Below are 12437 nucleotides of genomic sequence, written 5' to 3' on the forward strand. Positions count from 1 at the left end.
CCAATACGTTTTCCTGTGTTTTTCTTATGAAAGAAAAGCGTTGTGCATGATAATTTCGTTGATACGAAATTTTGTTGAATAGGGTGCTGGAGTTCTATGCGGGGATAATTGAAGTTTTATGGCTGCTTTTTACAAGTACATCTATCATAATAGCAATAATCTGGCTGAACTTTGGCCGGTTAGAGATGGTCTGAAACTTACTCTAGACCTTGGCATTAAGAAATTACAGGTTGAAAGTGATTCTCAGCTTATTGTACATCTGTGTAATGGTAAATACTGAGAGCTTGTGGTTTTTGAAGTTTTACTTTTGACATTAGATATATGTCTCTTTTTGATGGTATTAGGTTTCAACATCAGTATTAGGAAAGTATTATGCAGCGATTTTTTTTTGCTACGAAAACTGCAAATGATGTGTATACTGATAAATGGTTATAGAACCCTCCAATTTTTGTGTCTCCTATTTTGCTGGATGATGTAATGGGGAGAGCCTTCCCCAGGTTTGTAAGGCTCTGGTTTCTGTTTAATACATTTCAATTACCAAAGAAAAAAAGAAATTTTGTTAATACGATCAATTATATCAGAAACAAATGGAAAGAAACAATTAGTCCCAATTAGTCTGCATCTTTCGAAGACTTGTCTCAAAACATCTAGGTGGGATGATCGAGTTTTTGATTTGACAACCACATCGTCGACATAGTCCTCTACTTGTTTATGCATCATGTCATGAGAGATAGCAGTCATTGCTCGTTAATAGGTAGCACCTGCATTCTTCAATCCGAAAGGCATCACAGTGGTGTTCGGAACGCACTTTTGCTAGCATCGTGCTCATACATCTTGATATGGTTGTAGCCAATGTATCCATCCATAAATAAGAACATGTCATGACCACTGGTTGCATATACGAGCATGTTAATGTTGGGTAAGGGAAAGTCATCCTTCAGGCAACATTTGTTCAGATTTCTGAAATCTACACAAATTGGATTTGACCATTTTTCTTCTTGACCGGCCGGGACAACGTTCGCCAGCCACGTCGGGTGTTGAATGGGTTTGATAAATCCAGATGCTAGTAGTTTCTGAACTTCAAATTTAATTTGTTCCTCGACTTCATGCCTGAACTTCCTGGGCGGTTGTTTGACAGGTTTGGAGCCGGGAATTATGTGCAAGTGATGCGTGACCAATTTGTCGTCCACACCCGGTCATTTCCTCGTACGCCCAAGCAAAAATATCTTGATACTTCTTCAGCAGGCTTATCAATCCCGTTTCTTCCTCTGGTGATAGTGTAGAACTAATAAAAATTGGTCTTGGATCTTCCTCCGTTTCGATGTTGATTGTTTCAAGATCATCAGTAGTGGAATCAGTGTCATCTTGCAATTGTCGTGGAGCATCTTGAATTTCTTCATCAGTCGATTGTTCGCTCTGACATGACTCTTCAGGACGGGGAGACTTTTCATCGACCTCCCCTGTTAATTGCTAATATCTGTATCGTAGGTGAATGATCCTTCCGCATCGTAGCAGGTTATAAAGTAGATCCCTTCTTAGTATGATCGTGAGTTGAGACTTGATCATGGTGATGCTTGAGCGGTGTGTCAGGTGACTTGGAGGATCTAACATTATCCATTGAAGATGATGGTTTGTCGACAGCTTTCTTGATGGACTTCCAGTTTAGGAGCGGAGTGTTGTAGATCTTGCTTGGAGGTTCAGGGATGCTTTTTTGAGGTTCGAGGAACTCGACATCATAAACTGGAGCATAAGGAGATGATGAAGCTGCAACGCGGACGATCTTGTTGTTGAACAGAGCCTTCATACATTGATGATATATCGAGGGACAACCTTCTTATCATGGAGCCACGACCGTCTGAGTATCATATGATAGTCAGGCTCTTCCTCAATCACGTGAAATTTGATTGTTGATTGAATAGGTCCCACTTTCAGATCCACATAGGCATACCCGTATGTATGGCTCTGGATTCCTTCAAACCCTGTCATCAATATGGGATGATGAACGATTTTGCTTTGTGCGACTTTGGCCGCTCTGAGAGTCTTTATAGAAATAAGATTGGTAGAAGCGCTTATCAACGATAACTCTTTCGAATTCGGAGTCTTTAATAAAAGCAGTCACATACAAGGCTCGTTTATGTTCTTCTTTTGCCATTCGGTCTTCTTCAGTTAAGGTAATATTGATTATTGAATGTTCGGACACCATGGATACTTCTTCAATTGCTAGATACGACGGACTTATTTGCACATCATATGGTATTTGGTTGAGTGCAACAAATGTGTTTGTGCACTGATCTCTGGAGAAGTGCAGGAGTTCACATAAATTTTCAATTAGATGTGTAACTTCCTTATCCACCGGTTTCTCACAAGTAGTGAAACTGTTGGCTTGAGGATGGGCATCAGTGGTGTCAGGAGATGAACGCTCCACCACTTAAGCTCCCTAAATTCTCGTCAAATCCACCATGCAGTTGAACAAATTATCAATTTCTCCCTTTTGTCAATTCACGTTTCTTGCCAAAATCTCTTGCCTTCGTGCTAGTTCAGACAATGTTGGGATTTCTCCATCAAATGCATCAATAGAGAGGAAGGGAGTGGTAAAATAAGAGCGATGACCATTACCAGAATTGTTCAAATGAGCATGAATAGTATCTCCATTCGAAGATTCTGATCGGAATCTGGAATATTTGACGCCCCAACCTAATCACCTGCTTAGCTAATATGATTATAACTTCATTGAAACATCAAATCTAGATTAACGATCTTAAGAATTCAATTTCATAAGCTAATCCAAAAAACAAACCCATACGCTCTGATATGACATAAATGAAGATCTTTTGAGTGATATGAATATAATAATGTGTTGTTTTACAAAGAAAGAAAGAATACACACATAAAAGACAAATAAACATCTTCGGTTCGCTAAAAACTTTAATCTACGAAAACGGATATCTTCGTGCACCATTTCTTCTGATTACTAAAACTGAAGTGGGAACGAGTGAGCACATCATCCCAAAGGGGTGACCAATGGAAATATATAACTTTCGGTAATCCACTAACATGCTACTAAAAGATAAACAATTAAAATATAACAATATAGAAAGGCAATTAACACCTTAACACCAAACACCGAGCACAACATCAGAAATTATAGTATTTAAGGAAGAAATGCATATTTAGCAGTCCATAATATAATCTCTAAGATCAAACAATTATGATATGCATATGACCGTTTTACCCAAATATCTCGTAGTAATATTTACACTTCCTATGCTGAATAAAACATTACCAAAAAAATAAAAAGTAATACTATTTACACTTCACGTGCTATATAATATTTATACTTCCCGTGCTGAATAAGACTTGCAAGGAGCCATGTGGAAACCATAGACACTCCCTGCAGGGATATTAGGTAACGCGTATCGCAACTCATGCCCATTCAATTACACACAATTATGCTCACAAGAAGTAAAGGCACATCATGCTCATTGTTGAAAAGAAACTTAATGATTACAAGAAGGTTACACAATTCCCACCTATATTGATGACAAGCCATGCCTACCTCGAGATCCTCAACCCGATGGTTCATCTTTTAAACCGATCGTTGTCAATATAGACTAACTATTAATCACATAAGCACTCCAAGAGTTCAGCCAAAAGGCTCATACAAGGTTCATAACAAGTCTATCTAATGGTTCTAAACTCATTTATGATAACTCATTCTCTATCCTTAGTATAACTAAGAGTTTACTAATCCGATTAGATTGATTCTATAGTCCACTAGACAAGTCCTAAGAAGATCTACCAACTTTGTAAAAGGAACCAAAGGCTAATATGGACCATAAAGGGTCAAATTCAACAAAATTGGAAAGTTGACTTTAAGCCCCAAGCCCATGGGCCTGATCCGGCACGACCCACTACATCGGCCCATCACACAAGGCCTGACCCAACTGGGTCAACTAACGGTCACTGGTGGTCAAAGGGGTCAACTAACAGTCCACGTCTGATGTCAAGGTAAAATGATCAACTAAGTCAAATCGGTCAAGGTCCATTGAGTCAAGTCTGGTCAGGTCTGGTTGATGAGTCAACTCATTCAGATAGTTGAGTCAGGGAAGCTAAGCCAATCAGACATTTGACTGATCTGAAAGGTTTAAGGCTAAAGCCTTTGCACAGGCCAGAGCCATTTCTCAGGCCAAAGAACTCTAATGCATAATCACTGTGCAACATACCAAAACTCTTAACTCTAGAATACCAACTTCTTCATTTACATTGCTACACAAATTCTATGTCTACAAAATTAATATAACACCTTCAATCAAAAACAATACTCCATAACTCAGTTACAACTTTAAACTCAGCTTACCTGCAATTGCAGTAACTACAAGCTTTCAATAAGACTACCCACTGTCATTCTCACTATTTCTACATCTTTTCTACTTTCCCAACCCAACTCACACCAATACCTAGAATCAGCAGCACAATTCTTATAACATTAACATTATTCTCACCATTACAAAACTTCTTATTTCAGCTGGGATTATGTATAATTTTAGCATCTCATCTCCACCAGTTCAACAATATCAACACTAATCTCATGAACTGCAATCCATATTCAGTTCACCACCAAAACAATTCTAACATCTACAACTGCAGCTCAAACCAACACCCCTGCTATATCCATAAGATTATTTCATACAGATTACCACACACACATTCACCCTGAAATCCAATTTAACACAAGGGTACATTATTTATATGTCCCTACTTTTGACACTCAATAAATATATCCTTATACATCAATAAATATGTACTTACTTTTTAATATCCTTATCAATTTGAAATTAGATTACCTTAATACCCTCAGAAACACATACCGTGCAGCAGTCAAATATCTTGGACTACATGAATATCAACATGCAAGCAAATTGATGACAAAAGAAACACACAAATGCAAATTTAAAGAAGTTAATATCTCCAACAAATTCAACATGAAAAACAAATTTAGGGGTTTAATGTCTTTCACATCCATTTACAGAATTCAAGTTTGACTATTGTTAGATCCTTTTCCCTCTCCAATAACACCCTACTTGTAATACAAATCTTCATGTACAGTAACAACACAAAGAACACCCAAAAAAGCAAAAACTATCAATCTTCAAAACAAAAAAACAAAAAAAAAAACTACACAGCAAAAGAAAAGGGCCAAAGGGCGTACCTTTTAAACATAAATTTATCATGATGTTTTAAACACCTCTCCATCTTGGACTCAGCAATGGCAACCTTGGTGAAGGAGGGAACTGAGGAAACCCTAATTGACCACTTGTAGGCGAAAAAAGCAAACTTGGAGATAGCAATCCGAATCCCAAAGGCGAATTAGGCATCGGAAACTGCGAATTAGCCATTGAATTGGGCGAAGGAAGAAGAAACTGCTGCTGTTGCTGTTGAAAAAACGAGTTTGGTTGATTATTCCATTTAGGTGAAAGTATTGGTGGAACTGAAGAGAACCCAATAAACTTTCTTGATTCTGCATCTAGGGTTGGTGTTGTACTTTGAAGGTATCTCATGTAAGCAGAGATTGGTGATTCTGCTGCACCATGTACAGATGGAAATGGTGGTAGTGGTGATAATGGTGTTACTTGTCTTCCTCCAAAGCTACTACTGCCTGGGTTGTTGCTGTTGTTGTTGTTATTGAAGTTAGGGTTTGTATTCGGAAGAGGAGGTTGTGGTTGAGGTATGAAAGCGGCGGGGTTGTTTAGTGGAGAAGTGGGTCTAGGTGGTTGTAAAGGTGGTGGACGAATACGATGAAGACGAGAACTTGGTGGTTTAGGTGGTTGTATTGGTGGTGGTGTTGAGAATCTATCATGATGTGCTGGTGAACCTGTTAATTTCTGTACTACATCTCTAAAATCACTCTTGTTTATATTATAAACAGGTGGTTGTTGCTGTAACTGCTGATTATGTTGGTTCTGTAGTTCTTGATTCTGACTATGGGTTTGACTTTGCTGCTGTTGTTGTTGATGAAGATTTTGATTTTGAAAACTCTGAGTTTGATTTTGAAAACTCTGAGTTTGATTTTGATTTTGATTTTGATGGTGGTTATTGTGCTGATCAAGAGGAGGAGGAGAAGGGGGTTTTCTAACGATTGGCTGTTTGGATATCTTATGAGAGATTTTATTGAGATGTTTGAGAAAATGATCACTTGGGTTCTGTCTATTATTATTGTTATTATTATTAGTGCTGCTACTGGTTATAGAATCTCCTCCAGAAGTAGATGATGAGTGACAGCTTTTCTCCATTATTCTCTCTATATCTCTGAACTTCTACAGAGACTATCACAGATCTTGCTCTCTGCTTACTCACCTTTCTCTCACTCTAGATCTTGTTATCTATCTATATATATGATATACGTCTCTGTAATAAAAATGTTAGCTTTAAAATAGAACAAGATGAGTACAAAAGGAAACGAAGGGTTTCTCATTTTTTTACATTTATATTCTGTTTTCTATATCTACGTTATGGTGTTGGTACTAAAAAGGTGAATTAAAGGGTTTTAAAGGGGGACAAGTACTGTTTTTATATGCCTGATATCACTTCTTCTCATGAGTGGGGATGATGGGGTCATGAGTTGGTCAAAGTCAAAATAAGAATCTTTTAGAAAACTATGAAAGAAAAGAATTCTTAGTTTGGACAGATGACTGTACTGGTTTTGTAGTGGATTCATGGAGGAGTTATACAGGACCACTGCCATTCTTCCACTCTATGAGCCCAATCATTAGCTCATAGCCATGACAGAAATTGGCAAGATGAGTACACTACTCATGAATCATGATCCTAGCTAGCAATTTGGGAGATTGGATGAAATGTTAATAATCAGCATAATTTTTACAGATGCTTCTCTTTAACGAGGATAACTTATCATGGGCTACGCTTTCATTCTATATTCGTTAGAACAAGAAGATTTTATGCATCTCTCTGCAAGTTCAAATTGGACGTCCTCAGCTTTACATGCAAAAGCAAAATCTCTTTTAAAGGCTTTAAAATGGCTAGAAGACAATATTTTTTCTAGTGTATTTATTGCTACAGATTGTAAAGTTCTGTCATATTGCATTAACAATAAAGAAACCCCAGTTGCTTGGGTGGTGGAGAATACTATAGAAGAAATTACTTCCGGTCTAGACAAGTTACCACAAGCCAAGTTAAAATTTATTAACAGAGATCATAATGCAGTAACGGACTCGGTAGCAAAAGAAGCAAGAATAAGAAGACTACAACACATGTCGAAACACTTGCAACAACAAGTGCAGAAAAAAAGTATTCTTTCTAATACTTTCAAAAAAAATGAAATTGTAGAACTTCTGTATTATATTGCTTAATTAATATATTCTCGTTTTCTATCAAAAAAAAAATCAGCATAATGGTCGAACGTGGAAGGGCATTATATTTTCTTTTGATCGGGATATTACCAAATTTTAAGTGGAGGGCTACGCTGGTATTAAAATGGGTGAAGTTACAAAACTATTCTTACTCATTGTAATTAAAACTCAAAACTAATTCATCTTCTCATTTTATTTTATTTTCATTTCACCTTTTCCTTTTCCCTCTTCTCCTCTAGCATACCAGATCAAGGTCACGAATTTTCATCGAAAATCTTTGTAAACTCGTCGATTATATTGTTGTAATAGTTGATTCAAAAATTCTATCGTCGATTAATCTTCAAACATGAAGCCGCGTGTGAAATAAACAAACTTATAGTGATGACCCTGGAATTGAAAAGTCTACTCAATACAGACGGAAGAAAGAAAGAGTTGACGAAGAGGAAATCCCTGAAACAGCTGAAACCGAAGAAATTGTGAGATTGAGAAAGTGAGTGATTACGTAAACTCACTCTAGTACTTCGATTTTTTGTTTGCATGTCAAATTAGCTCAGAAGGTTCGAAACTCTGAAATTGCAGTTATATAGTTAGTCGTCAGTATTTGAAGTTCCTAACCTGCCTAGTAATGTTGTGAAAAGCTTGTTTTTCTTGTGTTCCTATTTGTAATTAGTCTGTGTGTTATTTGAATAGTATTTTGCCGACTAAGTAATAGTCGACATTTTGTATCGACCATGCCGACTGATCAAAACCAGGTTTCCATGTGTAACATTTTGTTATTGGAATACCTTGACGACTAAGTGTGGGTCGTCACTACGGGGAATTATCGACCATGCCGAATAATTGCAATGTATTTCCATTGTTATTGAATTCTTAGTTTGTATACGCAAATTTTAATTGATTTCTTGTGTATTTTGTTAGTGTTTATGATGCAAAAGGTTAAGCAAGGAAAGAAACATATTATTCCTCCTTCAAAACCTCCTCGTAAAGGCGACAAGCTCTTGACTGAAACACGTCGGGAACTTTTTTGGAGTTGGGAACACTTAGGATCCGTGAACGGAATGATTCTCAGCCACTACCGGAACCAAGTGATTAAGATGAAACTCCAGATGAAGACTAATCAATTCCATATAATATAGGAGGTAATGATGATGGTAATGAAGGAATTCCGACTGGTGGAGGAGGTAATGATAGAGATGGGAATAACATTCCACCTACCGGAGGAGGTAATGATGATGGGAATAATGGTGATAAAGATGATGGACAAGGTGAAATTATTGAAGAAGATAAAAAAGATGAAGATGAAGAAGAAGGTAATGGTCAAGAAACATGGGTTCGGGTTGAACAAGTACCACAAGTTGCAACCATAAAAAAAGAAGGTTATCAATAAACGTATTGAGTCCCACATATGCCGCCCTTCTCACTTGAAGAAGGTGCAGAAAGAAGGTGAACCCCTTCAAGAGTTACTAGGATGGTGGACATGTTCTTTTTGGATACAAAGACTCATGGGCGTATGAAATGTATTCTACTCTCGTAAGTAATCTCAATCTCACTTTGTTGTTATTTAAGACATTTTATCTTGAATTTGTCAAATGTTTATATTTTTTTTTAATTGTGTGTTTTTGGTTTATGTTATTTAGGATCATAAGAATGGCATCCGTCTTTTGAGGCGCCAAGCTTCAAATATATGATAAAAAAATGTCCACTTGACAAGGAATGTAACGTCGTGAAAGATATTGTCAAGGACTCCGGGTTGTGGCTTGCGGTGAAGAGTTCATTTGTTGAGTATGACAAAGTTGACATATTTAGTGAGAGGTTTTATGGGGAGACAAACACAATGCTCTTACCATTCGGTGAGATGGCGATTACTCTTGATGATTGTCGGCAAATTATAGGCCCCGAGGTTGATGGAAAAGCCACCAAAGACGGCTACGATGATCAAATTTCTTGGGAGAATGTCTTCAAATTAACCAAGAACTTGTTTGGTTGGGATGAGAGAAGTCAGAGTCTATGTCTGTGATGAAGGATGATTAAAGAAACAAGAACTTGAAGCTTAAGAAGTTGAGGGATGAATATAGTGGGATGAAGAGGGAAGCGTGGACGAAATGAGAGTCAATAATGCTACTGTGTCCGCTTATTTGTTATACGTCCTGGCCAACTGTGTCTTCCCCGACAGTCCAAAAACTTGGTTGACGCCAAGTATCTTCAACTATTACATCCCCTTGATGAGATGCATAAGTATTCATGGGGTACTGCGGTAGTTGGCCATTTGAATGCATAGTTTACAAAGACTTCAAGGGAACTAGTAAAGCAAGTTAACATGAATCTAAGTCTATTTCAGGTAATTGAATTGTCATTATCTACCGATTGTGATAGTCGCCCCAAATGTAAATTTTTCAAAGTAATAAAATTTTGATTTTTTGATTTTAATAATCGGTAGATAAATTATGTTCATTATCTATCGATTATGCTAGTCGTCCCAAATGTAAATTTTTTCAAAACTAGTAAAATTTTGAATTTCTCTATTTTCATAATCGGTAGATAAGTGATGTTCATTATCTGCCGATTGTTCTTAATTTTTAGTACAGAAAAATGAATTTTGGAATCAAAAATAATGGGCTAACATCATAAAAATCCCAACTTTTCTACTTTGCATGGCAGACAGACAAGGTTTGGATTTTGCTAAGTAGGCAGACAAATTGTTTTGTCCGTTCTTATTTCATAAGTTTAAAAGTTTTTTTTTTCCAAAGTTAACCCCTTTACCATATAGTTTGTAACCCGACCGTAATTAGTCCAAAAATACGGGTTTGGGAAATGAGTTGGTCCTAAATACCGAATGGAAAATGGATAGTATATACAAAATTTTGATTTTCCTGTTAACTTATCCTTGTTTACCTCGTCTAGCATGAGCAATCAGATCTAGTGGATCACTTTTGGTGGTTATGGAATGAAAAAGGATATGTTTAGTCCAGTTGCTAGTACTAGAGGTGTGTTTTCGCCATTTGGTCCTTTTGGGAATGGGTGTGAATTTGATCAGGCAATAATCCAACCTATGGAGGAAATGCAAACCGTAACTCTAAGTTCGGATATGGACGGGGTTTGAAGCCTAACTTCAATGGGAACTCAAGTAGATGCAGTAACTCCATTGGTTACGGTGGGAGCAATGAAGGAATTGATTTTATTTTGAACTCGACGGCTAGGATTGTGTGTGGCAATGGAAGGCATGAATTATTCTACAAACTCAACTAACAGAGGTGATGGTAACACTGATGTTGCAAATTAGGGTTTCTCTCGTATAAAATTAATTGGGTACCCCATAAAAACAATCGTGTAAAATAAATTTTAGGATGTTGTTCTATGGTCGTATAAATTAAAATGGATACCTGTTTTAGGCGGTTGTATAAATTAAATAGGGTAGCGGAGACACACGTAATTTGGTGAGACGATATTAGTCTACGTGTTTAAATTCTAGTAGAAATATTTTAATCCAACCCAAACAAACATTAATGCCCAGTCGGGGCAGTACTATCTTTGTAACAATCTTTTTGTGTAACAACAAATGATTAATCATTGCACCTGTGATGTTCAATTATTGCTTAGAAATTAAGAATGAGCAAAAATATATTATAGATGAATAAACTTTAATTTTGAATCAACTAATGTGCATGTTTTCTTGGTTATCACGTAAGAGTTCAGGCGAGAGACAGCACGATAAGCAGGGTCTTCTATCCTTTTCACCACAAAAAGGTATTCGATCTAGAGAACACAGATGTGATCTACATCAAGTTATAGACAACCAAAACTTTAAGAAACATAAATCAGAACCAATAATCAGTACTTAATAGGAGAATAACATGTACTTTAAAAGAAAAAGTTGTTGACTATTATTTCACCAGTGATGAATTGCAACAAAGTTTGTAAATTGTAAAGATAATGATCTAACGAGAGCTAATCACTTCCTTAATTAGGCCTTCAAAACATTAATCTCACTGAAGGTTCTGTATTTCAGTTGTCATTTCTTGCAAAAATACTCCTACTTAAAATCCGAATAAAGAATTACATGTCAAAATGATGTGAAATGATGCATAATACTGCTTGGTCATCTACATTCGAGAAGATAAAAGATCTATTTTTTGCTTTATGAAAGGACAGATTTAAATAGGATCTCAGGTTGAAGTGTATCACAAAAAATTGTTGGGTGCAATAATCAAAAATAAGAAAAAAAAATCAAATAAGCAAAATTTATTGATACTTAGCTCCTTTATAGTGGAAGTGATCGATTTGATGAAACAGACGAGCTCCCCAAATCCCCGCAACAGCAACAAGGCAAAACTTTGGAAAAACAGAGTGAGTCACGTGTTCAACACGTTGCCCGTAAGACATTAGCGCCCGGCTACACTCAAGAGTGATGCTATAACACTCACATGATGGATATCTCCAGGATAAAACACCCTACTACACCTACTACTAGCATATGTAGTAGATGCTCAAACTTGAGCTTGGAAACTCCGAAAAAACCGTTAAGGAAAATCGCGAACGCTTAAGAAACGCTATAAAATATTTTCCCTTTAGGGGTCCCTCTAAAATATAGAGCAACCCCTTTCCCGTAGATTTTACAAAAGTAGTGAATTTGTTTATATAATTGACAAAAACAAATTAAGAAGAGGAACTCCCCGATGTGGGACCAAAAGGTTTATATAGTCTCTTAAAACTACTAAAAAACGGAAACTCCACAATGTGGGACTAATAAGTTTCATTCACAAAGAAAACAAAATTAAATTTATTTAGTTAAAAACCTTAAAACAACAATTAATTAATATTGTTTCCAACAATCCCCCACATGAATGAAAACCTCAATAAAACATGAAAGTACATATAGATCTTGGTAAATCAACATCCCAATCTCACGACCCAAACATACTGAACAGATATATAGATCGTGCAAGTGTTGAAACCATACTAGTCATTTCTACGTCCTCTCCCTTACACAACAGTGTGTTGACCCCAGGGTCATACTATGGATTGCAAAAATCATATAGTATAGAGAGCTTTCATCTTTAGTTCCTCACAAGT

General features: G+C 36.7%; 1 protein-coding gene across 2 annotated transcripts; it reads right to left on the minus strand.

The window, feature by feature from the left end:
• Positions 1–626: 626 nt before the first annotated feature.
• Positions 627–6507, minus strand: LOC113332023 (VQ motif-containing protein 9-like). Of its 2 annotated transcripts, none has more exons than XM_026578685.1 (2): positions 5210–6507; positions 627–2702 (listed from the first exon to the last, which is right to left on the minus strand). In XM_026578685.1, exon 1 carries the CDS (start codon positions 6288–6290, stop codon positions 5238–5240), a length of 1053 nt encoding a protein of 350 aa, XP_026434470.1. In that variant the 5' UTR covers positions 6291–6507; the 3' UTR covers positions 627–2702; positions 5210–5237. The 2 variants fall into 2 exon arrangements, with proteins under 2 accessions (XP_026434470.1, XP_026434469.1); XM_026578684.1 differs by lacking the exon at positions 627–2702 and adding an exon at positions 4977–5094.
• Between the last annotated feature and the right edge of the window lie 5930 nt (positions 6508–12437).

This window comes from Papaver somniferum, unplaced genomic scaffold (genome assembly GCF_003573695.1).
Source record: "Papaver somniferum cultivar HN1 unplaced genomic scaffold, ASM357369v1 unplaced-scaffold_128, whole genome shotgun sequence".
In the NCBI taxonomy this organism is placed as follows: domain Eukaryota; kingdom Viridiplantae; phylum Streptophyta; class Magnoliopsida; order Ranunculales; family Papaveraceae; genus Papaver; species Papaver somniferum.

Excerpts from the sequence above, each read along its gene's own strand:
- LOC113332023 (XM_026578685.1), bottom strand. The coding sequence starts at position 6,290 with ATGGAGAAAAGCTGTCACTCATCATCTACTTCTGGAGGAGATTCTATA.